Source organism: Macaca fascicularis, chromosome 6 (assembly GCF_037993035.2).
Source record: "Macaca fascicularis isolate 582-1 chromosome 6, T2T-MFA8v1.1".
NCBI lineage: Eukaryota > Metazoa > Chordata > Mammalia > Primates > Cercopithecidae > Macaca > Macaca fascicularis.
In genome coordinates this window covers 136,228,389-136,256,287 of record NC_088380.1, presented here as the reverse complement: position 1 = coordinate 136,256,287, position 27,899 = coordinate 136,228,389, and the positions used below count along the sequence as shown (strand labels likewise).

The window sequence follows — 27,899 nt, the reverse complement described above, 5'->3', positions numbered from 1 at the left end:
AAGCCATCAGATCTCTTGAGACTTACTATCATGAGAACAGCATGGGAAAGAGCCATCCCCATGATTCAGTTACCTCCTACCGGGTCCCTCCCATGATGTGGGAATCACGGAAGCTATAATTCAAGATGAGATTTGGGTGGAGACACAGTCAAACCATATCACTACCATATATTTTGACATGTCTAGAGTTAGCAGAATGTTAGACGGTGACATTATACTTTTTTTTTTTTTTTAACCAAACACAATAGTTTTCTCCAAGACGCCCAGGCTTCCTCTTGCTTTGAATGCTCTGTATTTCTTGTCTCAGGAACTTGTTCTTATTAGAATCTCAGTGTCCATCAGACTCTGTCCATGTCATATTATAAACTGTCTTTCACTGCTTACCATATCACTATACTGTGGGACTTTGTAAGTATAAAATTGCTAATATCCAGGAGTTATTCTTATTCTTTGTAATTTATATCTTTACAATAGCCCTATGTATTGGGTATCACAACTATCATGGCCAAATTTACAGAAAGGGAAACTCAGGCACACAGAGGCTTAATAACTTATCAAAGGTCACAAAGTTGTGGCACCAACAATTCAAATGAGGCTGTAGACTACTTAACAGTGAGAGATGTGGGGGTATTAGCAAAGTAACAGAAGCCTGTGATTGGCCTCTTTCCTGGACAAAGCAATCACCAAGGTATGACACTCAGCAGCAACTAGATTTCTGTGACCAGGCTATATCCTCCCACATGGAGCTACATATGCTTCTTTAGGCTAGCCAATGTCTAGCTTTGATATGATCATAGACACTGGAGCATATTTAAAATGTTCCATTTAAAATGATTCATACTTACTCACATATTTTTCTAGCTTCGTCTCCCACTTGTTCGGAAAATAAACCATATGCTCATCTTGCTTACCAAACACTTTCTATTTTCACCTCATTACATCCTGTGCCTGGATCCTTGACAGCCAGCCCCACGCCCATTCCTCCTAGAAGGGCTTCTCCATTCAACTAATGGGGACTGACCTTTTCTTTGCTTTCTATCACCTGGCTTGTAGCACTCACATGACTTACTAGATATTCCCTAGGGAAGCAGAGGGGCTCAAAGGCTACCTAATGAATTTGGCCTTCTTTTCTTTGTAATATATAAGTTCCTCAAAGGTATATATCAATGTTTTTTTTTTGTTAGCATCCATAACACTTTTACATAATAGCTTTTCATAAAAAGTTTATTTTTTATTTTATTTTATCTTATTTTTTTTGAGATGAAGTCTCATTCTGTCGCCCAGGCTGGAGTGCAATTGCGTGACCTTGGCTCACTGCAACCTTCGCCTCCTGGGTTCAAGCCATTCTCCTGCCTCAGCCTCCCAAGTAGCTGGGCCTATGGGCATTTCACCATGTCCGGCTAATTTGTGTATTTTTAGAGAAGGGGTTTCACCATATTGGCCAGGCTTGTCTTGAACTCCTGACCTCAAGTGATTCACCCGCTCTGGCCTCCTAAAGAGGTGGGATTACAGGCATGAGCCATCGTGCCCAGCCGTAAACATTTCTTGAAATGGAATTTATGTTTCTCTCTGCTTTACAGAAGTAACCTTAATTATTCCAGATTTACCAAAACCAAGTATTCCTAGCAATGATCCACATTTTGAGGAGTTACATCCTCTTACAGCCTAGTAAATCTCATCTGTAAGTTAGTTTAATTGTAAATGATTTTATGTTTCTATTTCTGAGAAAGGAAATAGAAGGCTTTACAAGGTTATTTTTTCCTGGTCTATCCAGCATGTTGCAGATCTGCCATTTTTGTTTGGAGTTCCCTGGTGGATTTCTCCTAAAGTGCATATCTTACAAATTTAGTCTAGTTTCTGCTTCATATTTCTGTAAGAGAATATCCAGAAAATAATCCCAATCTAAGTTCATCTACGTATCTTTTCCAACTATGGAACTCAGTAGACACTACTGGGTTCTTCTGTACTGAAAAGAGAATTATTTGTAATTTCATGGAATCTCATATTTTTAAGTAAAATAAAAATTTGAGATCCTCAATATAATCATAAAAAGTTACTTTTCCTATTCCTTATGAAAACCACTGAAAAATAAGAACTAAAATATAAAATGTATTCTAATGAAACATTTTCGTGGTTTAGAACTTACCTAATTTGGAAGGATCCCATTTCCTTATCTCTAAGAGACCTTCTACTTACAAAGGTATTTACTAGTGAATTCATCTATTTTATATTTGGCCCACAGAATGCCATCAGGCCATTTAGTGACTTTCTCAATAAATGTTAATGGAAATTAGAAATTTTTACTAAGTTGGAGAAAGGGGAAAGACAGGAGGAATAAAGGATGTACTCTTCCAGTAAGTCTTGGAAAGTTTTCCTGTGGTGACTCTTAGTAATTGCCCATGTTCATTTCTTTCTTTCCAATACTTTTCTTAACCTCACTAACATCACAGCTTCGTGGTTCAAAATAAATTCCCTCCTTTTCCAAGGGAAGGGAGATAACAATCTCTAACAAAAAGACTTCCAGTCTCCAGCTGCAAAAATTTCTCACTCAGAAATGTACTGACCTTTTAAAACTATTCATTTTACCAAGTCATTATTGAGACGTTTTTCTCCAAGATAGTTGAAGTCAGGGAATGAAAAATAAATAGTGTGTTGTACTGTACACTCTGCTCCTTCACAGACCAACTTGGGAAACAACAAATACGCTCTAGTCCTCAAATCAGTTCATTCAAGATTTCTGATGTATCAGAAAAAGCCATGGCTCTTTCACCAAATTGGAACAACTATATGGCAATATGAAACAAATTATGTTTTGAAGTATTTTAATATTATTTAACACAAGATAATTTAGCATCTTAATATCTATTAAAGGGGATAGAGAATTCTGAGGAACAGCAGTAACAGTAAGGATCCTGGTTCTTTAGCTGACAGGGCCAAGGCCAAAAATGTTACTTTATGTATCTGTCCAGCACTGAATGGAAATGATCCAAGGACCTGAAGGTAGGCAAGGATAATTCCCTAGGTCACTGTACCTCATTACTACTCTGTATCATGAAAAGGCTTTACTAGTTCACACACTTATGCAGTTAGGCTGAAAAGCCTGCACCCAGGAAGGTGCAAAGAACGTGACATTACTGAAGGTATGTTCATGTACTTTTCTCTTATGCACATCCTTTTATATATCATTCTTCCTGTTCTTTTAAAGCAGACATTTGCCTGGGGCAGGATTGTTAGAGCAGGAATGCAAAAGACAGGAAAAGATGATAATCAGCTTCTACTACTATAAACCAAAAATAGAATTCTAAGCCCCCCAGCTGACTGAATGGACCCTCCTCTCTTAGCTAAGGGGACACAACTAAATTTGAAAAGCTAGTTCAGACCATTATATGAAAGGAGGGTGGTTAGACATGCCTCATTATTACTCTCCGTCCTTTGGAGCTCAGGCTTACAACTGACCAGCATTAACATTAAAACAGAGATCCTAAGACTAACCGAATAGACTCTTTGTAGCAAAAGATACTAAATTCCAACTTGACTCTACTATAATATCACAAGACAGATAGCAGGGTCCTCAAAGAAATCAAACTATTTTACCCCAAAATTTGACATACTTTGAAATGGTCCTGCAAAGCTCTCTCTTGTTGGGGAAACTGACATTTTATAGAGAATCCCCTTCCCTTTCCAGGCCTTTTGCTGATACTTTAGAGATTGGCTGAGAGTCTAGCACATTTTAAGGGTCTGAAGAGGAAATACTGCCATCTATTGCCCCTGGACGTTGGCCACCTATGAGACTTCATCTACATAATATGAACCTTGGTCTCTACAACCCCTTATCTTAACCCAGAGACTCCTTTCTGTTGATTCCAGGTCTTCAGATAATGATTTAACCCTCAACCAATTGCCAATCAGAAAATGTTTGAATCTACCTTTGACCTGTAAGTCAACAGCTTCGAGTTAGACCAAACCAAGTTATGCCTCACATGTATTGATTGATATCTTACATCTTCCTAAAACACATAAAACCAAGCTGTAACCCAGTCACCTTCAGCAAATGTTCTCAGGGCCATGTGAGACCATGTCATGGGTCACGATCCACAACTTTGGCAACATAAGCTTCTAAATTGATAGGAGACCTGTGTCAGATACATTTTGGTTTACAGTATCTAAAATATATCGAACCTACAGAAAGCAAACCTTGAAATTCAAACTTTGTAGATGAAGTATTTTCCAAAAAATTTTTTTTTTTAGATGTAGTTTTGCTCTTGTTGCCCAGGCTGGAGTGCAATGGCACGATCTCTGCTCACCACAACCTCCACCTCCCGGGTTCGAGTGATTCTCCTGCCTCAGCCTCCCGAGTAGCTAGGATTACAGGCATGCACCACCATGCCTGGCTAATTTTGTATTTTTAGTAGAGAGGGTGTTTCTCCAAGTTGGTCAGGCTGGTCTCAAACTTCCAACCTCAGGTGATCCCAAATTCTTTTAAGCTTTCATTAACATAGCATGGCTAGATTTAGAGGGCTTTAGTAACTGAGTTTCCATGGGGGGTGTGAATAGGGAAATCAGGACTAAGATTGGTCTGCATGACACTAATCCCCAAAGAGATTAAGAAAGAAAAGCTCAAATATGGTTAATTAGCAACTTTGTTCCTCTCCCTCTTACCTCCCCCATACCTACTCTTTGTGGTAGATGGCCATGAAGACAGTTATATCAGTTATAAACTGCTATAAAATGACAAATTATCTGCCTATCTGAATTGTAGGATGTGTAAATTCACCATGAAGGCATTACAGAAGCTCTCATGAGGGGAAGATCAATGCTCTGACTACCTAAGAACTTACAACTATGTCCTCACTCACTGGGCTTCAACAAATTCCTGAGTGTCAGGACAAAATAAATATTCCTGTCCCAATATTCCAAGGAATCAATCCAGCCTCACTCTTTCTGTCACCTCATTCCTAAAAGTTTTCAGGATTTTGGACACCAGGGCTGAGTCCCAATCAAGCTAAGCCTTAATTTTTATGTGAAAGCAGGTAGATTGGAGGCCTGTGTTGGCAGCCATGCCAAGTAGCCTCGTTGCTAGGCTGGTCCAAAATTACACTCAGGTTCCACTCATCTGTCTTTGTCCTAACTTCCAATAACTAAAGCATGGACTTCTTTCTTCCTATTCCAGTTACAGCTGCTCAGCATTGCTGTTTTGTCCTCTACTTGTGAATTTCTTGTCTGCTTTGTTACCTAATACTCATTGGGGAGTGTCAGAGGAAACCAAAGCATCCGTGGTACAGTAACTGGGACCCGGGTCAGAAAGTTGGTGATGAGAGATCGGGGATTGGGCAGCTTGCTTTGGGAACTCTGGCTAGGAAGTGAGAAATTAGCCAGAGAAATCGGAAACACTACACTGGTCCTGTTCTGCTGGGCTCTGGGTCATGGCAGTCCTAGTTTGGTTCATGTTACTGTTGGCAAATTCTAACACACCATTTTGGAGAATTCAGGAGCAAACAGCTATGTTCAACCAAATAACAAGGTTTTTGAAGAGGGGACCTAGAGCTTATGAAATGATTTTAAATAAAAAGTGGTTTTAATTACTCCTCAGCAACCGTCCCTCCCAATACCCCTTCCTTAAGTGGAAAATTCTTGGCCTTGCTTTCTTAGATCTTGCTTATTTAATACCTTACATTTTGGTACGTATCCTTTGGCAATGTTTTTAAGAAAATGTGATTTCAATGATATTCTGAGCATGTTTTAAAGGACAGCAATTTAATGGACAAATAATGCTTTAAGGGTTGCTGGAATAGGGTTACCTTGTTTGACATGGTTGCTCATTGCACTTTCGAATCTGTGGCTCTGGCTTGGTTAAGTATTTGCATTTCTTGTTGTCCACAATGCTGATATTTTTGCTCATGATTTTTGTGCAGGACACCGTTGTCTTCCTTTCTCCTGAAAAGAACAAACAAACAAAGAAATATTATTATAGGCCTTCATGTAATGGATTTAGGAGGTGTTCATAGGCTTATTGTGCTTATTTTTTATTTAAAAAACTTATAAATTCAATTTTTATTTTAGTAAAATTTTTTAATTGATTCATATTAGATGTACACATTTTCAGGGTATATGTGATAATCTGATACATCATATAATAAAATCAGGGTAAGTTGGAATCCATCATTTAAATATTTATCTTTATGCTAGGAACATTTGAATTATTCTCTTCTAGTTATTTTGAAGTGTACAATTTATTAATGTTAACTATAGTCACTCCATTGATTTATTGAGCACCAGGTCTTATTTCTTCCATCAACTTTTATTATAGATTCAGGGGTATACCTGCAGGTTTGTTACATGTTACTATACTTTTCAAAGATATTTTAAACAAATTTTAGAACAGTGAAGATATTATTTATAATTTACATAACAAAACGTACCTCTAGGCTTAAAAGGGATGAGTAATAAATTTTCCTTGTTAGAAATTAAATGTCAAGTTTTATATACAAAGTGATCATGACAACATAAATTAGCAAGATACAAACTGAAGATATTGTAAAGGATTGTGGCCATCTTTTAGCATTAAGTGGTGGAAAGCTATATTTCCATAAAGTTAAATCTCCCTAATACGCCTTCCTAAAAGCACATAAACATGTGTGCACATTTTTACCATTTGGTTTGTACATCATTAGTGCTTTATAATAAGGTATGGAAAGCACATTTATTGTGAGTATAACTCAGACCTTTATTCTTATCACCTCTAATAAAGACCCCAAGAATTCTAGAAATCTTTACCCAAATGATTGTCATCATCTGTAAGAAAAGACATGGGACTCTTACCATCTTTTACCGGATTTCAGAAAACTTACTTTTCTACTTTCTCTAGTATGATAAAGTTTGATTATAGGATGTAAAAATGACAATTTCTATGCTGTATTCACTTTGCTTACACAGCCCTGTAAGCACACTTCCTTTACAGGAGTTATATTATTCATCTTACAAGTAAAATGTCTAGTAAGTATGTGCTAATTTCTGTTTCTCTTTGAAAAAGTCTTATATGTAAATTTCTTGTGAGTAGAAAAAGATACACATCTGTATAAGATGTAATAATCTTATTTAATTCATTGTTTGACACTATAAGATAGTTAAATCAGCCCAAAATTTTGAAGCCAGATGGGTCATGAAGAAGTAAGACGACATCATAAGTCTGCTGCTGGTTCACTATTGAAAGGCCCATTAGTTAAGGTTCTATGACTGACATGCATGATAATTAGGAAGCTTAGAGCATTCATGCTAGTAATAGCAAACAAGAAAAGCTGGGCTGGTGGCAGAGAGGTCATTCTGCCCCTCAATTAACAGAGAGAGCTGCTGGCATCAAGAATGAGGAAGGAAGGGATGTAGAGAGGCACTTTGAATAATTTTGGAATACCTTTTACTTTAGTTTGAATGGGAGATGGTAAGAGACAACTGGGTGGCCAAGTAAAAAGCAAAATAATAGCTTTAGGTTCAGAGTCTTTCCTTGATTTCCTCTCAACAGCTCTGAGCATAGTCCTACCACAATTTGTAGTATAAAAACACAACTGCATTTGTATACATGTGTAAATTAAATAATTATTCTGTGGTTATTGCATGTCATGTTATTAAAACCATTTGGACCTTTAGTTCTATCAGCAGTGATAACATAATGTTGGCTAAGTTATTCCCTTTATAGGAAATCTTGGAGTACTGATGGAATGCAACTTATTCTATGGGAGCTCAATATATACAAGAGTGTCAGGCAGGTAACAGGCCCTTTCCTTTGAGTGGAACGAGGTATGCCTCCTACCAGTACCCTATGGCATTCCAGAAGTGTACACTGGTGGGCCACCAATGGGGAGGGCCTTGAGATGACATCCAACCACAGGTTAAAAAGTGGATTAGGAAAAAAATCATGGCCTATAGGCAGATGAATTAGAAAACAGTACTCATCCTCCACATAGAGGTGGCCCCATAGCAGGCTGCATGGCTTGGCAAATGGAACATGGACTGGATTGCAGTCCCCTTGGCTGAAGACTTTATGCAGTGCACAAACTGCCTGAATATGGGAGCTACACCCTCTGAGGTCCTCTTGAGCGAACCTTTGCAGCTCATGCAACAAGGTGACCTGATGTTAACTTGTAGAGGAAAGGCAGTCTTTCATGTCCCTGGCAGACACTTAGAAGCTGTCCATGCTATTCCTTGGTAGGTCAAGAAGGATGAGGTGTAGATTAAGACTTAATCACAGTAGTGCTCAAAACCCAACAACTTCAAATAATTTTCAGATAAACTGCTGGAGAAGCAGAAATGACATTAAGCTCTTTTTTTTTTTTTTTTTTTCCCACATGGAGAAAACAAGCCTCACGAGGTAAGATTTACCTAAATGTAAAATTTTGGGACAGATTTTTGATTTTTGGTCAGCTTCCTCTTAGCTTCCTATGCTTCAAGGGCTCTTTTAGGACCTGAAGTACATATCAAATAGATATTATGCAGATTTTGTATAATACTAGCTTAGGTATTATTTCTACATTATTATGATGCGATAGCCAAAAGCAGGATTAAAGTAAATACTACTTTTAAGAAATATAAATGTTAGTTCTAAAATTTAACTTGAAGCCTTGACACTTTTACAGAATAGATGCAGTTGCCTAAATTCATTTAAATGATAACATTTTGCCTACTGCAACACAAAAACATGATGGGCATTTTCCAGAAAGCTTTTGCTGAACATATATGTAGTCACAGAATAAACAACCCAAGGCTGATTATAATGCTTTTTTCCCCATCCTCAGAAAATCTTTAACCTTAGTTACATGAGCCCACTGCTTATGTACTGAGATACTGAAAAAGAATTTTTTAACTATAAGTATTGTCATATCAAAAGGGATACAGGTATCAGCATCATTTTAGCGACACGTTAGTGGTTTTCTAAGAAAGTGTGAAAGTGCATGAGTATGAATTGAGACATTTTTATTGACATTGTAAGAAAGGACTCCTACATCATAAGTTTTTGGCAGCCAGGGGAAGCTTAGCTCTTTTTAAAAATTTCATTGAACAAAAACAATAGAATTAGAAAAAAACTCATTGCTCAGTGACAGACGCGTTACGCCTATGAAAATACAACTAAGATCTTAAAGCCATATGGAAATGTTATTGTTTGAGTTTTTCTTTTGTATATTTAAATGTCCCAGCCAACACAGGAAATTTCCATTCTAGTATCCAATAGCCGTATCTACAATGCATCCAATACTGTGGCACCTAGGGACAAACGGAAAGTGATGAAATAACTGACCTTCTGCCTGAATTATGAGAGCTGTAGGCTGTTGACAGAGTATTACTTGCTTTATGGTGATTAACTTCACCTCTTGGTCATTCCCATTAAATTAGTCTTGGGGAAATCTGTCTGGATGTTTTGAATACAATTATAAATATAAAATAACCATTATGCATTCATCTCTATTGAATTGCAATATCTGAAAATGAAGGTTAACTTTTATTTATTAACTCTTTGTGCTTTGGAAATTTAACAAAGACTAGACATTATATCAAGTGAGCTGCCTTTTCCAGTTTCACAGATAAGCTGACACTTTTCACTATAAAATATATACTCCGTATTTAACTCATAAAATGGATATTTCAAAATAAAACTAAATTCTGTTGAGGTATATCACATTCCTAGAACTTGCATTGTAATTGCTGAAACATATTCTTGGTTGTGGGTTCAGTGTTTCAATAAGAATAACTGAAACTTTCTATACATGATTTAACATTCTAAAATTTTAAATTAAATTATAGAACTCTATAAGACAGAGACTGTGTGTGTGTGTGTGTGTCTGTGTGTGTTGGTAAATTTCTTTATAATTTTTACAATTTTCTTTTAAAATTTCTACGTATTAATTTTCTATTGGATTAACAATAGCCAGTAAGAATGAGAACCAAAAGTAAGTATACTTTGATGAGGATGAAGGATTTTCTCTGAGCGCTTCCTCGAGCTTTGTAAAATGCGGATTACTTTTTACACCTACATTTATTTAACTTAAAGAACTTTCAAAATCATGTATGCCATTTATTTTTTATCCTTTTTTTACATTAAAAAATGTTATTCCCTTAGGATATTGTCTGAGTGTTAAAATGACTAGTTCATTTTTTTATTTTAATGAAAATAATTTACTTTGCTTTGTTCACAACACCTAATATATAACTAATCTGATCTTGCCATTTATATGCATGCCAATATTTTAATGAGATCCCATAGCTGTCAAGTTAAATTTAACTTAACTGTTAGCATAACACTCAAGGACCTTCATGAATTGGCTTTCATCCTACTTTTCTGATCAAATCACTTCCCACCCACCAATCCTCATATTTTACACTCTAGTAATAACATTTTCACTTCCAAGAAAGCCTTCCACTTGGCACGTGGGTGCCTTTGCACCAAGGCATATCCTTGGAAGACTTTCTATATCTTCCTTTATCACTGAGTATGGTGATTTTATTATTATCTGACTTCCACTAGATGGACTGTGAGTTCTCTGAATGAAAGATATATTCATCTTTGGACCACCTAGCAATAGTGAGTGCATGGTCAATACTGGTAAAGGAATGAATGAGTGAAATATAATCATGTAATTCAAGCTGTCAGTGCCTTCTGTATTAAGAGGTTCATCTCAATACTATGTTTTCTAAAATGATGAAAAAATCATTTGCAAACTAAATGATAAATTATCAGGAATCCAGTTCCTCTTATGGCAAATCCAGTTCCTGGATTATCACTTAGGTATTAAAAATCAAAGTTATGAATAGTTTCTGTCAATATAAGATGTTTTTATTCGTATATGAAATAATATCTAATTATATTAGATATTGAAATAAAATAATGCAGAGAAAAAATAGAAAAGATATTCTGGTGCATTTTCTTTGGCAAATAATGTTTATTTTGGTACATGCATAGTACCTTTAAAATGTAAAAACAGGCCAGGGGCGGTGGCTCACGCCTGTAATCCCAGCACTTTGGGAGGCTGAGGTGGGTGGATCACGAGGTCAGCAGTTCGAGACCAGTCTGACCAATATGGTGAAACCCGGTCTCTACTAAAAATACAAAAAAATTAGCTGGGCATGGTGGCAGATACCTGTAATCCCAGCTACTTGGGAAGCTGAGGCAGGAGAATCACTTGAAACTGCAAGGTGGAGGTTGCAGTGAGCTGAGATTGTGCCACTGCACTCTAGCCTGGGCAATAAGAGCCAAATACCATCTCAAAAAAAAAAAAAAAAAAAAGTAAAAACAGAACAAATCACACCCTTATATGTTCTTTCCTAGGTTAAATATATTCTAGAGGGTTTTAAAAGGTATAGGCATTTGAATACTGAAATGTTTTCCTCCGCTTGGACCCAAAGGCTTGGATATCTACTTATGATCTCAATATGGACAAGGGAAGCAGTGTCTAGAGGATCCCAGGACAGTCATAAGCTAGACAGACTTGGACTGGTGTGAATAATGTGGAATATTGGCTTACTTTTTTTCCTTCAAAGTAGATCTGCTTAGGATTTCCTAAAAGCATGTTTAACTCTTCGTGTGTTTCAAAAGGGGTTACTGAATTTTGGGGTCCTCGTGCTATTTTATTTCATTAATCTATTCACTAGATCAAAACAATTCTTAAAGTTATGCAGTTAATGCTGATTCCACACACAATTCTCAGATATTTTGGAATAATACATTTATACTGCCTCTGAAGACTAAGATCACTTAAAACAGGTCTTTAATGTCAAAAGGAACCTTGCAGCAAACTGATCTACACTTCTGAAGTGCCAAAATAAATTTAAACCATTCCTCCAAATATTTTAAGATGACTTAGAACTCTAATGCAAAGTAAACATTTCTTTAACAAAAACATTTCAAGCCGTTTAAAATAAAAGAACTAATGACCAATGTTAAAATACAAAATGATATGTCAATTCAAATATTTCTAGAATTATCATTAGACTCAAAAGACTGTGATAGAAAGTCTAATAACTTACGTACATATGTTAAACTGTTGAAAAAATTTACCTGAGATCGTCAGCCTTCATTAGAGATTTTAAGGCAGTATTCATTTTAATAGAGAGAATTTTCATCTCTTAGGCTTTTCATATCTTATAATAACTGACAATAATAAATGAATACATATGTATAATAAGTTCAGTTTGAGTTACCATTTTAAAACTTAGTTTGAGATGCTGATATAAAATATAATTATGATAAAAATTAGCTAGATAACCATATCCTTTTAATGTTTATTTTCCCACTTATTACAGTATTGGCAATTTAATATCTTACAACAGAATTAGAAAAATCACATCTTATACACAAATTTTGTACTGCACTGTGATACTTTGTTTGCTCTTAATATATTCTTGTGAAGTAGAATACTGCTATTATTATTCCTCTTTGCTGTTGAAGATAAATTTTGCATGAATCTGTTTCCAATATTCTGTGCTTTGAACTTACTCTCATTTAATTCATGAATATGCTGAAAGACTAGAAAGCTCTTTCTGGCTATAAAATCGATGATATGAAGTCAGAAATGATGCGATCCTTGAAATTCTGTCCATCCACTTTATTTATGAACTGCAAAGGAAAATAATATCCAAAAGCCCAGAAATATTTTGGCATTGAAATGAATATGCACCCTATTAACATAGAGATAATTGAAAACTGTTGACTAAATACAGTGGAGTAGAGTTGGAAGAGGAGATCTATTCAAGCACAAATCATATAGGAGTTATGTATTATTAGAATGACTATTTTACAAAATCAGCCATTTGAAATAAAAATAAGAGCATATCTAAATTCTTACATAACAGAATATAATAAAACGTCCATTTGTATCCAAAGAAAACCTAAATAATCTCTAGAGGACATGCTGTATTTTGTGGAAATAAACTACATTAAGTCTCCTGAGCCATTCATGAAGGCAGTATGATGAGGAGGAAAGAAGACTTGAACCCCTGAGTCATTGATTCTAATCCTGGCTCTACCCAAATGGGCCATGTGACCTTGGGAAGTCACTTAACCTCTAAGCCCTTCAATTTTCTCATGTCGATAATTAAGAAGTTATGTTTAAGAATATCTAATATTTTTCCTGATCCTGAAACAAAAAGAATTTATAGTCAACCTCTATTCCGTAATGCTTAGCAATTGGTAAAACACATTTTAGGAAGTAATTAATATAATTTGGGGAAAAAGGTAGACCCTAGACAATTTGCTTTTTCAAATTGAAGACTGACAAGTTCTACATGTGTAACTTCTTCTGATGCAGCATTTGTTAGATCAAAATGGTAGAAGGAAAAAATGAGAATAAAAAAATTCACTGGGCAAATATTTTCCTGTCTAGAGTTTTAAATGTAAATGGATTTTAACAACTTCTTCTCAGTGGTATCAGGGGAACCATCAGCCTGTCCATCACTTTACTCCTCCATTGCCTTTCCCTCAACCACAAGATGGGGGCTTGTTGGTAGGATTGCAGATATGACTAAGAATCTTATGTAAGTTATGTTAAAGAGAAAAATATAACTGTGTATATTTTTGTTGTGAATGTGTTTGGTTCTATTTTGTGCCTTTGATTTTTATCTGGGTAGAGAAAGGTGAAGCACAGTCCCTTAAGAAAGATGAGCCCCTGGCATCAGTGTAGGATGAGTGGAGCAGAGGAACAGGAATTTGTGAATTTGGGTGCATATGGGAGCATCAGCAGGAGAGGATGGGAGGACAGAAGAGCTCAAGTCATAGGGCAGTAATAGGGCCCAGGAAGAGAAACATAGCCACTGAAAATTTCTTGTGGCAAGGATAACTGAAAACGTTTTCTTAAATTGAGAGAGTGATTTGAAATATTTTTGTTGTAACCTTATATTCTTGGGGAGCAAAGTGAATTCCTTATAACTTCACCATTCCTCTGCCCTCGATGTTGCATTTGCTCTGGCAAAGGTGCTCCTGGAGTCAGGTAAGAACCTCAAAGCTCTGAGCCCTCTGCCAAAGGCTGCTCCTTCCCACTCTATGCTGCTTGAATATTCTTGGCACCTTCTCCTCCTAAAGACACAGCTTCTTACTCTCCCTGTAGGCCTTAGAGGGGCGCCCATTGTTTTGCTCACTTCCAGGTACCTTTGGATCTAGACATGGTGGGGCTGCCATGCTCCCCGCTGGCAACTACCAGACTCCTCTCCCTTTCTGTTCTGTAATCTCAGCTCTATTTTCTGATATCATCCTCTATATTTCCAGTCTTTTAGTACCATGAGACTAACAAGTCTTTCCCTTTAGCACCCTGAGACTACTAATTCTTTAACCCCTCAAGACCCTATAATCCATCAATCCTATCATCATTTTACTGTCTTTCCTGCCCCCATATCTTTACGTTCTTCCTATTGCACCTAAATTCCATGATCCACCACTTTCAGCTTCTTGCATACAACCTCAGGTCAAGCACTTACTCCTCTCTTACTTTATCATATTGACTTGGCAATTTCCAAACTCATTTCACAAGTGCACTCACATGCTGTACATAGCTAGAGGGTAACATACCATCATAAGGACTGGTATCATCCTAAATTCATGACCATGAACTTTAAACAGACTATTACTCCAGATAATCAAAATACACATACCCATTCCATTCATTATCTAAGTGATTGATTCACATTTTCTTTTTTTCAAAATTTCAGTACTTCCTTCTCCACCCTCACTCTCAACCAGATAGCCTTTATTGAGAAAATAGTTTCAACTGTAGGTTCCCAACACCTATCTTTTCTCCTGTGACTAGTGATGAGTTGTCCATATTTTTGCCTAAACCCAACTTCACCATCCCATCCCATCCCATCCCATCCCATCCCATCCCATCCCATCTGGCGATCACTTCGGCAATTTTTTTGCTCTTTCCTTTGCATTCCTAGCTTTTGTTTTATTCTAAAAAATGCACATTGGCAAACAATGTTGTATAATATGCCCTATTGAAAACAATAACAAACTCCTTTGACTCATATCCCTTCTTACCACTGCCACGTTTGTTTTATATCCCCTCTTACCACTGCCACATTTGTTTTCTCTTTTCAGCAACATTCCTGAGTAACCTAGAGTCTCTTTCTTCAATTCTTCTGCTATTTTCTCTTGAATCCATCCACACAGTCTTTTGAGACAAACACTTTATTAAAATTAATTTTTATAGGATAATCATTGACTTTCATGTTTCAAATGTATTTCATTTATAAAATATAATGACTATAATATAACAGTCATTGTCAGGCTATATTATTTTTTATTTATTAGCAACTTTTGATACAGTTGATCATTCCCTCCTTCTTCTAATACTCTCTTCACTTGCCATACAGGAAAGCATTGCCTCTTGCATGTCTTATTTTTTATTTTTTTCCTGCTATGTTGTTGGCTACTCATTTCAATGGGCTTTGCTTGTTTCTCCTCATCAATCCAAGCTCTAAATGGTGGCATACCCCAAGTTTCAATCCTCTAATAGCTTCTCTCTTTCTTCACTCAATATTAGGCTACAGATAAAGAATATATGGATGATATTTTTAGTTCTATAGATGTCTATTAGGTCTGCTTGCTGCAGAGATGAGTTCAATTCCTGGATATCCTTGTTAACTTTCTGTCTCGTTGATCTGTCTAATGTTGACAGTGGAGTGTTAAAGTCTCCCATTATTATTGTATGGGAGTCTAAGTCTCTTTATAAGTCTCTAAGGACTTGCTTTATGAATCTGGGTGCTCCTGTATTGGGTGCATATATATTTAGGATAGTTAGCTCTTCCTGTTGAATTGATCTCTTTACCATTATGTAATGGCCTTCTTTGTCTCTTTTGATCTTTGATGGTTTAAAGTCTGTTTTATCAGAGACTAGTATTGCAACCCCTGCTTTTTTGTGTTCTCCATTTGCTTGGTAAATCTTCCTCCATCCCTTTATTTTGAGCCTATGTATGTCTCTGCGTGTGAGATGGGTCTCCTGAATACAGCAGGCTGATGGGTCTTGACTCTTGATCCAGTTTGCCAGTCTGTGTCTTTTAATTGGAGCATTATATACATTCTTCTCAGCACCACATCGCACTTACTCCAAAATTGAACACATAATTGGAAGTAAAGCACTCCTCAGCAAATGTACAAGAACATAAATTATAACAAACTGTCTCTCAGACCACAGTGCAATCAAACTAGAACTCAGGACTAAGAAACTCAATCAAAACCACTCAACTACATGGAAACTGAACAACCTGCTCCTGAATGACTACTGGGTACATAACGAAATGAAGGCAGAAATAAAGATGTTCTTTGAAACCAATGAGAACAAAGATACAACATACCAGAATCTCTGGGACACATTTAAAGCAGTGTGTAGAGGGAAATTTATAGCACTAAATGCCCACAAGAGAAAGCAGGAAAGATCTAAAATTGACACTCTAAAATCACAATTAAAAGAACTAGAGAAGCAAGAGCAAACACATTCAAAAGCTAGCAGAAGGCAAGAAATAACTAAGATCAGAGCAGAACTGAAGGAGATAGAGACACAAAAAAACCTCCAAAAAATCAATGAATCCAGGAGTTGGTTTTTTGAAAAGATCAACAAAATTGACAGACCGCTAGCAAAACTAATAAAGAAGAAAAGAGAGAAGAATCAAATAGACGCAATAAAAAATGATAAAGGGGATATCACCACCGACCCCACAGAAATACAAACTAGCATAAGAGAATACTATAAACACCTCTATGCAAATAAACTAGAAAATCTAGAAGAAATGGATAATTTCCTGGACACTTACACTCTTCCAAGACTAAACCAGGAAGAAGTTGAATCCCTGAATAGACCAATAGCAGGCTCTGAAATTGAGGCAATAATTAATAGCCTACCAACCAAAAAAAGTCCAGGACCAGATGGATTCACAGCTGAATTCTACCAGAGGTACAAGGAGGAGCTGATACCATTCCTTCTGAAACTATTCCAATGAATAGAAAAAGAGGGAATCCTCCCTAACTCATTTTATGAGGCCAACATCATCCTGATACCAAAGCCTGGCAGAAACACAACAAAAAAAGAGAATTTTAGTCCAATATCCCTGATGAACATCGATGCAAAAATCCTCAATAAAATACTGGCAAACTGGATTCAGCAGCACATCAAAAAGCTTATCCACCATGATCATGTGGGCTTCATCCCTGGGATGCAAGGCTGGTTCAACATTCGCAAATCAATAAACATAATCCAGCATATAAACAGAACCAAAGACAAGAACCACATGATTATCTCAATAGATGCAGAAAAGGCTTTTGACAAAATTCAACAGCCCTTCATGCTAAAAACGCTCAATAAATTCGGTATTGATGGAACGTACCTCAAAATAATAAGAGCTATTTATGACAAACCCACAGCCAATATCATACTGAATGGGCAAAAACTGGAAAAATTCCCTTTGAAAACTGGCACAAGACAGGGATGCCCTCTCTCACCACTCCTATTCAACTTAGTGTTGGAAGTTCTGGCTAGGGCAATCAGGCAAGAGAGAGAAATCAAGGGTATTCAGTTAGGAAAAGAAGAAGTCAAATTGTCCCTCTTTGCAGATGACATGATTGTATATTTAGAAAGCCCCATTGTCTCAGCCCAAAATCTCCTTAAGCTGATAAGTAACTTCAGCAAAGTATCAGGATACAAAATTAATGTGCAAAAATCACAAGCATTCTTATACACCAGTAACAGACAGAGAGCCAAATCAGGAATGAACTTCCATTCACAATCGCTTCAAAGAGAATAAAATACCTAGGAATCCAACTTACAAGGGATGTAAAGGACCTCTTCAAGGAGAGCTACAAACCACTGCTCAGTGAAATAAAAGAGGACACAAACAAATGGAAGAACATACCATGCTCATGGATAGGAAGAATCAATATCGTGAAAATGGCCATACTGCCCAAGGTAATTTATAGATTCAATGCCATCCCCATCAAGCTACCAATGAGTTTATTCACAGAATTGGAAAAAACTGCTTTAAAGTTCATATGGAACCAAAAAAGAGCCCGCATCTCCAAGACAATCCTAAGTCAAAAGAACAAAGCTGGAGGCATCACGCTACCTGACTTCAAACTATACTACAAGGCTACAGTAACCAAAACAGCATGGTACTGGTACCAAAACAGAGATATAGACCAATGGAACAGAACAGAGTCCTCAGAAATAATACCACACATCTACAGCCATCTGATCTTTGACAAACCTGAGAGAAACAAGAAATGGGGAAAGGATTCCCTATTTAATAAATGGTGCTGGGAAAATTGGCTAGCCATAAGTAGAAAGCTGAAACTGGATCCTTTCCATACTCCTTATACGAAAATTGATTCAAGATGGATTAGAGACTTAAATGTTAGACCTAATATCATAAAAACCCTAGAGGAAAACCTAGGTAGTACCATTCAGGACATAGGCACGGGCAAAGACTTCATGTCTAAAACACCAAAAGCAACGGCAGCAAAAGCCAAAATTGACAAATGGGATCTCATTAAACTAAAAAGCTTCTGCACAGCAAAAGAAACTACCATCAGAGTGAACAGGCAACCTACAGAATGGGAGAAAATTTTTGCAATCTACTCATCTGACAAAGGGCTAATATCCAGAACCTACAAAGAACTCAAACAAATTTACAAGAAAAAAACAAACCACCCCATCAAAAAGTGGGCAAAGGATATGAACAGACAGTTCTCAAAAGAAGACATTCATACAGCCAACAGACACATGAAAAAATGCTCTTCATCACTGGCCATCAGAGAAATGCAAATCAAAACCACAATGAGATACCATCTCACACCAGTTAGAATGGCGATCATTAAAAAGTCAGGAAAGGACAGGTGCTGGAGAGGATGTGGAGAAATAGGAACACTTTTACACTGTTGGTGGGATTGTAAACTAGTTCAACCATTATGGAAAACAGTATGGTGATTCCTCAGGGATTTAGAACTAGATGTACCATATGACCCAGCCATCCCATTACTGGGTATATACCCAAAGGATTACAAATCATGCTGCTATAAAGACACATGCACACGTATGTTTATTGCGGCACTATTCACAATAGCAAAGACTTGGAATCAACCCAAAGGTCCATCAGTGACAGACTGGATTAAGAAAATGTGGCACATATACACCATGGAATATTATGCAGCCATAAAAAAGGATGAGTTTGTGTCCTTTGTAGGGACATGGATGCAGCTGGAAACCATCATTCTTAGCAAACTATCACAAGAACAGAAAACCAAACACCGCATGTTCTCACTCATAGTTGGGAACTGAACAATGAGATCACTTGGACTTGGGAAGGGGAACATCACACACCGGGGCCTATCATGGGGAGGAGGGAGGGAGGAAGGCGGAGGGGGGAGGGATTGCATTGGGAGTTATACCTGATGTAAATGACGAGTTGATGGGTGCTGACGAGTTGATGGGTGCAGCACAGCAACATGGCACAAGTATACATATGTAACAAACCTGCACGTTATGCACATGTACCCAAGAGCTTAAAGTATTAAAAAAAAAAGAGAATATATGGATGATATTTTTAAATGCCAAGGATAGATAAAGTGTTTGGTGACTATTCTAATTTGGCATTTAAAAATATCATCCATATATTCTTTATCTGTAGTCTGATATTCTCTTCTGAATGCCAGACTTATATACCTAACTGCTTACTTGACATCACACTTAGATGTCCAACAGACATTTCAAATAAAACTCCTTCCTAATCCTGCTATTCCACAGACTTTCTTTTTTTTTTTTTTTTTTTTCTTTGAAATGGAGTCTCACTCTGTCGCCCAGGCTGGAGTGCAGTGGCAGGATCTCGGCTCACTGCAGGCTCCACCTCCCAGGTTCACGCCATTCTCCTGCCTCAGCCTCCCGAGTAGTTGGGCGTACAGGCGCCCGCCACCACGCCCTGCTAATTTTTTGTATTTTTAGTAGAGATGGGGCTTTACCGTGTTAGCCAGGATGATCTCGATCTCCTGACCTTGTGATCCACATGCCTCAGCCTGCCAAAGTGCTGGGATTACAGGCGTAAGACACTGTGCCTGGTCTTCCCCAGACTTTTCTATGGAAGGCAGTGGTGAATTAACCCTGCAGGTTGCTTGGCAAAAACCATCAGTCATCCTTGACATATCTCTTTCTCTCATGCTCCACATTTAGTCTATCAACATTATCTATTAGTTCTACTTTCAAAATATATATGGAACCTGACCATTTCCTCCCTCCTCTATTGCTACCACAGTGGTTCAACTATCATCTCTTTCCTGGATTATTGTAGTAACCTCTTGACTGATCACTCTACTTGTACCCTTTTTCTCTATTCACTGTACAATCAATTCAGAAACAGAAGTAACTTTTAAAAACATTAAGTCAGAATAAGTCACTCCTCTATTTAAACCTTCCAATAGCATCCTACATCATTCAGAGTAAAGGAAGGACATACAAGTATTCTTGCTATTCTTTGAGTATGCCAAGCTCTTCTCCTGCCTCAGGGCTTTTGCTTACAATGCTCTGTCCTTGTAGTTGGTGCCCACCCATATCCACTTCAGGTTTTTTAATTAGTGGGATCTTCTCATTGAGGACTTTTCTGACCACCATATTTAAAACTGCACCTACTGCTTCTCATCTTCCCAACTCCTATTTTCCCTCCTTGCTTTATTTTTATCCAGAGTATCGCAATTTGATACCATATTACTTACTTGCATGTTTGCTTTCTGTCTCTTCTCCCAAATCCACTCCCCCAAATCCAGTCACTGCACCTTCCCCACTTCTGCTGCAGCAACATTTTATGTGAACAGTTTATTTGCACAGAAAACAAAATAGATGGTTCACTTCTTTGCACACAATATATATGTATATATCATACTTTTGTATAATTGAATATTTTTTTCAGCATTAAAAGGTATCAGTTACTACAAGGCCATAGAAAATGTGTTCAGTGGAAATGAGAACTGAAATAATATACTGCTGATACAGATACAGATGGATACAGGTATAAATTGGAAATCTCATGACCTGAGATCCTGTGTTGGCTTTACTACTAACTGGTTCTATGAGCAACCACAATCTACCTAACCTGCAGGACACGATTATCTTATTGGTACAATAAAGGGATAGGATTAAGGATTATTATTATTATTATTATTTTTGAGACCGAGCCTCTCTCTGTCACCCAGGCTGCAGTGCAGTGGTGTCATCATGGCTCACTGGAACCCCCACCTCCTGGGTTCAAGCAATTCTCATGCCTTAGCCTCCTGAGTACCTTGGATTACAGGTGTGCACCACCACACCTGGCTAAGGATTAAGTAATTTCTTATGGTCACATTTGATGCTGAACTAATTATGTTCTTTTGCCTCCTTAACCTCTAATATAAGACTGAAAATTAAAAAAACAAACTTGGAGCACAATTTCAGGATGCATTTATATGTATTGAAAATAGTGGTATACTTTTAAAAAAGAGCAAACTAAAGGAATTGGAAAATTACTTTCTTCACATGCTCTGTATACAGTTGGCCCTCAGTATCAACAGGCTTTGCATCCACAGATTCAACCATCTGCAGATCAAAACCTTCAGATATGAAAGTCTGCCTGTAGGTACTTTCCATCCCATGGCTGGTTGAATTGTGGATGTGGAACCAGCGGATTGAGAGGACTGACTGTGCTACATCATTTTATGTCAGGAACTTGAGCATCCTCAAATTTTGGTATCCACAGGAGGTCTTGGATACCATGAGCCTTGTGTAGTTAGCTTAAGTATGCAGACAACATAGAAGCCAGTTCAAGACTGTTCTTGTCAAATAACTCTTATGTTCAATTCAGGTCTGTAATTCTTGTGGGCAGGTGTACTTTGGAATTTAGAACTTTTAAGATTTCATAGAAGTAACACAGTGCCTAAGTAGTACCTAACAATCTGAATGGTGTCTGGGGAGGCCCCTGTAAACAAATATATTAATACTTACGTAATGTAATGCAAAGAGTAGTCATATTGAGATATGTAACAATCCTAAATAGCTGTTCTTCCATTCAAAGTAGTTCAGGTGTTTAGCCACTAAACATGTCACACAAAACTTTCAGTTTCTAACTCTTTATGGATTTTGGAATTGCAGATTAGGGATTTTGGATCTGTCTTAATTATCAGTGCTTAATCAGAAAACAACTGATGTTCTGGAAAGATACATGTTTAAAAATCCTTCACCTCCTCCACAAGTGGCATCGCAATCTTCCCAGCTTGTGTGTGTCCACATGAAGAGGGGCTCGGGTGCTTTAGAGCTCTGGTTTTCTGGAAGAGGGTCTGATGGGATAGTGTATTCATAGTGAAGACCATAATTCTGATCCTGAAACAGGAGCACCTATAGTATATAAAAATGATCAAGGCAGATGGGTCAGACTAGAGCACGTGCAATGTAAAGCATAAAATTAACAATATTGATACTTAAAATGCTCATTGCGTTTGTGCATGTCTTTTGTTGTTGTTGTCATTGTGGACATACCCTTCTCTTAATGCATACTAGAAACGTGACATTATTCTTAAATGGTGATATAGGCATGCTTTTGAAAAGACTGGAGTTTTGTACTTACCTCCATGCTAAAAACATCTTGAAGAAAAGTTCATTTGAGTGAGGTCAGAAATACTAGATCATTTTCTTTCAATCTGATGGACTAGACAGTTTCCCAAAGCATAGTACATGTATAAGATGACTTTAGTTGGGGGTGGGCAAAAGTGGCGGCAGGAGTATGTGTCCTATCAAATATCAAGGTGTGACCCAAAATCTAATACCAAATGTAGAGCAAAGTAAAGATGGACAGGAAGTCGCTGAGTCAAAAGAGGAAGAGGATAGATGACTTCCGAGATCACTGAACTTCATAAAGGCAGAGAATTTCTAAGCAAACCGGAGGACAAGAATTTGATTCCATGTATGCTTACAGTTAACCTTTAATTTTAGCAAGGTTACTGATTTTCTACTTGTAGTATATATTGTTTTCTTTGAAGTTAAATTTATGTTACATGAACTTTTAATATTAACTTAATAATTGTACACTTATGTACATATATATAAACAGTTCAATAAACCATAAAAATACATGAAAATGACTGAACATTGGGCTATACATTGGACTGCACTATATTCAGGGACCATGTCTGTTTTGTTCTCTACTCATTCCCAGTGCCAAGGCTCAGAACTGGATAGTGTGGCCACTTGTACATAAATACACCCACCCCTCCCCCACATACACACATATTTTAATGAAAGATTTAATGAGTATATATATGTATTTCTTTATGCATCCATTTTTAGAAAATATGTCAAGCAATTCCATGGAATATATCACTTCTATGGATCTGAGGACTTTGGAAACAATCTGTATAATATAATATGATACATTAAAAAACATGTACCCAAATTTTAAAATTATGATAAATTATTAAGGAACTTTATTTAATATTTTACTGGCATCAAGGTAGTTGTAATGATAGGTAATGCAGAGTTGACACTCCATAAGAAAATTGAAATGGGCCTAGGTTTAAGTATCTGAAGATTTTTATTATATTTTCTTTCCTTCTTTTCCTCAGAGTTTTGTTCAGTACATCAACAGAATGCCTAAGATGTATTTTGATGTGTGGATTGGGAGACTAGTGTGTCAACTTTATAAATAACTGCATCTATAAAAACAGTAATTTTCAGTTCACAAATGCATAACATATACAGTGTACTAGTTCTAAGTATATCATTGTACTTATTTTGGCTTAAATATGTCATTTGATGTTGCCGATGATAAGCGACTTTCAGCCTAATGAGTTTATAAAGACAGAGAGTTTAAATGAGTTTTTAAAAAATGACATATCTTGTTTATGACTATCCCCAGACTATTATTAATACATAGTTTTTAAATGGATGGAATGAACATGTAAATACCAGCTATTTGTCAACTTATTTAATCACATAAAAATGTGTCTATTTTTCCTAATAAACTATCTTTTCATTGATAGAACTTTAGATTGTCCTTGAATATCTAATGCCACTTAAAACAGAGACATTGGCTACAAAACCATTAGCTTTTTCTTAAACCATTTGAATTTGGCAGTATTCTTTGCAAAAAGGAAAGTGTGACCACGTTACAGTTGAGGGGCACATGTTGAAGCATGGCAGCAGAAGGGATTGCCTTTCAAAATTCAGTACAGTCCTTCAATCTGTAATAGTCATTAAAGAAAAAATATCTTAGAAGTGCAGTTTCCCTTGGATTACTGAATAAATCCAGGTCACATAGATGCCTTCTTTTAGACATAGTTCACTGACTTTAATTATGCTTCATGCTTCCAGGAAAAACCTTGGTAATTACCAGTTAGATTAAGGATTCTGCAGCAAGGAAACTCCCTCCACCCAACACTAAGGTTTCACATATAGTGTTTTCAAACTCTGAATTAGAAGCTTAGTAAAGAAGCTTTCGTCTTACACCATAAGATAAAAACAGGGGAGGTTACCCTTATTAAAGGCAGGCAACACGATGGCATTTTATGCAATACAATCATTAAACATATGTTTGCTGTTGATACTGTTATTATAAGTGACCAAATGGAATGAAACAGATATTGTTCATACAACATTTGTTTATTCATTTTATATTCTCTCTATATATGGCATAAGGCAGAGAGTAGGGTTTGCAGCTGAAATTAAATAATAGGATCCAATGGGACTGTGAGGAGATGTACAAAATGATTATTCAAAGTATACTTACATTTATGATTTAAGGCAGTTTGGTATAAAGAACTTGGATCTAAGCTTTGGATCCAAGTTCTTTGGACCTCTATGTCAGTGAGATAGCAGAGAAGAGTGATTAATACCTAGTTTTTTACAGCTAAATAACTTATTGGAGAACACTGAGCACACTGATTAACTTTTCTCATATTTAATTCTTTTTAATCTGTAAGCTAGAGTAATAATAATATATATTACACAGGATGATTTGGGGGATTAAATGCCATAATGAATGTAAAGCACTTTTGGATAATGTCTAATTCTTAGTCCTCAATGAATGATAGATATTATTATTATTCTGATTTGGAATAGAAGGTACACACACCACTCACTTTGCTCCCTTTATTTCTGTTGGTAAAGCATATTAATTGCAGTTATATAGAACCTTGTAATTTAAAATGTGGTTTGTGGACCAGTAGCAGCAGTATCACGTGGAAGGTGGTGAAAAATACAGATTTTAGATCCTGCCCCAAATCAAATTAATCAGACTATGCATTTTAGTAAGAATCCCAGGTAATCTGCAGGCACACTAAAGCAGGAGAAGCAAATGGGCCAATATATGATGTGAACCTGTGGCTCTTAGATTAGCAACACAAATGTCTCCAATTGAAGACAAATGCATCTTAAATCGTGTGGAGATATTAAATAATGCAGCACACCATGCTCCAAATAAACAGTCAATTGATAGTGTTTTAGAGTTGTTTTATGTGTGGAATTAAGGAGGTGTTGAAGTGTCTGAATTTTAGACTTTGTTTTGCCATTAGGATAGAAAACTCACACCAGCTGTGTAGTCAGTCATTTGGCTCATGTGCCATTAGCACACACTGCCATAATCAAGGTCAAAAGGGGCCCATGAACCTGCCACCAGCCTGGACAGAATTCCATCATCCTGATTCTTTCTCTTCAAATACTAAACTACTTATATCCAGTTTTTTGTTTTGTTTTGTTTTGTTTTTGTGAGACGGGGTCTCCCTCTGTCACCCAGGCTGGAGTGCAGTGGCTCCATCTCTGCTCACTACAACCTCCACCTCGCGGGTTCAAGCAATTCTCCTGCCTCAGCCTCCTGAGTAGCTAGGATTACAGGCACGTGCCACCATGCCCGGCTATTTTTTTTGTTCTGTTTTTAGTACAGACAGCGTTTCAGCATGTTGATCTGGCTGATCTCAAACTCCTGACCTCGTGATCCGCCTGCCTCAGACTCCCGAAGTGCTGGGATTACAGGCGTGAGCTACCACGTCTGGCCTATATCCAGTTTTTTACTAATGGTAATGAAGCTTGTCATCCCAAACATTCAAATTTTCATAATTCTTTACAAAAATCCATTAATAACAGGGTGATTGGGAGCATTGTTAGATATATTTATCAAATTCCTTCTCTCAGGTAGAATGACATTTTACCTAAGGTTTTTATGCAGAGTCAGATAATGGCCATTCATATATATATATATAACGCTGTGATTTGCATGCAATATTATAGTACTTTCTTTATAGACATCCTCTTCAGTTAGTAAATGTATGTTTTTAGGAAAAAGGGGTTTCTTTGGATTCCCTGTCATCCACCTGTACTTTGCATCTGTAAATTCCCTAAAACATCTTGCTCCTCCTGTAATAATTGCTGGTTTTAGATATCATTAATTAAAACACATTTTACAAAACCTCTAAAAAATCCACTTTTTAAATAATTTTAAATGTCTGTGTGACAATTCAAATCTGAAAAAGATTAGAGGAAGTGCACTGGGAATGTCCCTTTCCTTGAGAAGTTGATTATGCCATGTTATCAATTCATTCCCTCATACCAGGAGATGTAAAGGTGCTGTAGTAGGACCTTTGGCAGAGATCTTCTCCCAGAGGCCTCGTCTTACATAATGAACAGTAGTTCCAGCTAAATTGAAGGCTCCAGAGTGTTCAATCTTCCAGTCACTATTGATAGACTGTTTGCCAGCATCTCGGAGAGCTATAAAGAGGTTCAAAAATATAATGAGTATTAACATGTCAGCCTCATTGATCAATATCCACTATAAACTATTTTGTTGAAACTAGTCCATTTATTTACAAACAAATGGATCAACATTCCCTGATGTAAAACTCGAGGCAGCTCTTTTTAGGAAAAGTCTGCAATCACTGCAGATGCTATAAGCTCTCCTGTCCTGAAATTGTCCGTAACTATATAGCCATATTTATCTTTACCTTCCCTAATGTCCTTGGACCCTTGATGTATATACTCCTTATTTTGGTCCTTAATCATTTATTCTTTAACACATTACTATATTCAGGCTATGTGTATCTATTTAGTCTATCCAGTGATCCTATGAGCATTGTGAATACTGGCTTTACATCTCATACATGCTCTGTCTCTCCTATGCCCATCCAGAAAAGTAGGTGATTAAAGAAGGATCATTAAGCAGCACACTAATTAACAGATTAAAATGGCAGGGTTATATGCATTATAAAACATTTCTAAGATAATATGTTGGATTTAAAAATAGACCCAGGACTTTTTAACATGTTTGTGATTTGCTATGAACAAGAATGGAAGATAAATGTTATTTCTCACCCACAAACAACTATCATCTATATAGGATTTTTATAGAATAATTCTGTTTACATAATTTTTTTTTCTTTTTGAGCTAATCTGTGTACAATCTAAATAAGATTAATGACATAGAAATGAGATGTCATGGTTACCATTTTACATCAAATTTTTAAAATATTTTCCTTCAAATGATTTTGTGTTTAAACTTTTAAACTCTTTCATACAACTTTACTGTCTTTCCTAAAGACATGTACATGAGGATTCATTGAAGGCTATGTCAAAATTATATGAAAACATTTTTATAACTTAAGCCAATAAATCCTGCTAGTTATTATTTAGGCTAATCTCCAAGTATTAGATATCTGAAAATTTCCAAGTTTTATCTTGTAAATAATGTTTAAATAAATATGCTACATACTAATTATGTGTATATCTGAATGTTTCCCTTAGATATCCAGATTTGGAATTACGATAATAAATAAATTGAACATTTAAAGATTTTGAAAAACAGTTTCAAAGTGATTTTCATAGAGGTTGCATCAATTTATACTTCCATAATAGTGACTGAGAGTGCTTATTTCTGAGCAC

At 36.6% G+C, this 27,899-nt stretch overlaps 1 protein-coding gene across 8 annotated transcripts in view; it reads right to left on the bottom strand.

Moving 5' to 3' along the window:
- Positions 1-27,899, bottom strand: part of ADAMTS19 (ADAM metallopeptidase with thrombospondin type 1 motif 19) — a 283,872-nt gene that overhangs the window by 37,210 nt on the left and 218,763 nt on the right. For all 8 annotated transcript variants that reach the window (XM_015451847.3, XM_065546713.1, XM_065546712.1 and 5 more), the window contains 3 exons: positions 26,575-26,732; positions 22,220-22,373; positions 5,799-5,934 (listed from right to left, as the gene is read on the bottom strand). In XM_015451847.3, the coding sequence (XP_015307333.2) occupies positions 5,799-5,934; positions 22,220-22,373; positions 26,575-26,732 (448 nt within the window). The remainder of the gene's footprint in view (positions 1-5,798; positions 5,935-22,219; positions 22,374-26,574; positions 26,733-27,899) is intronic.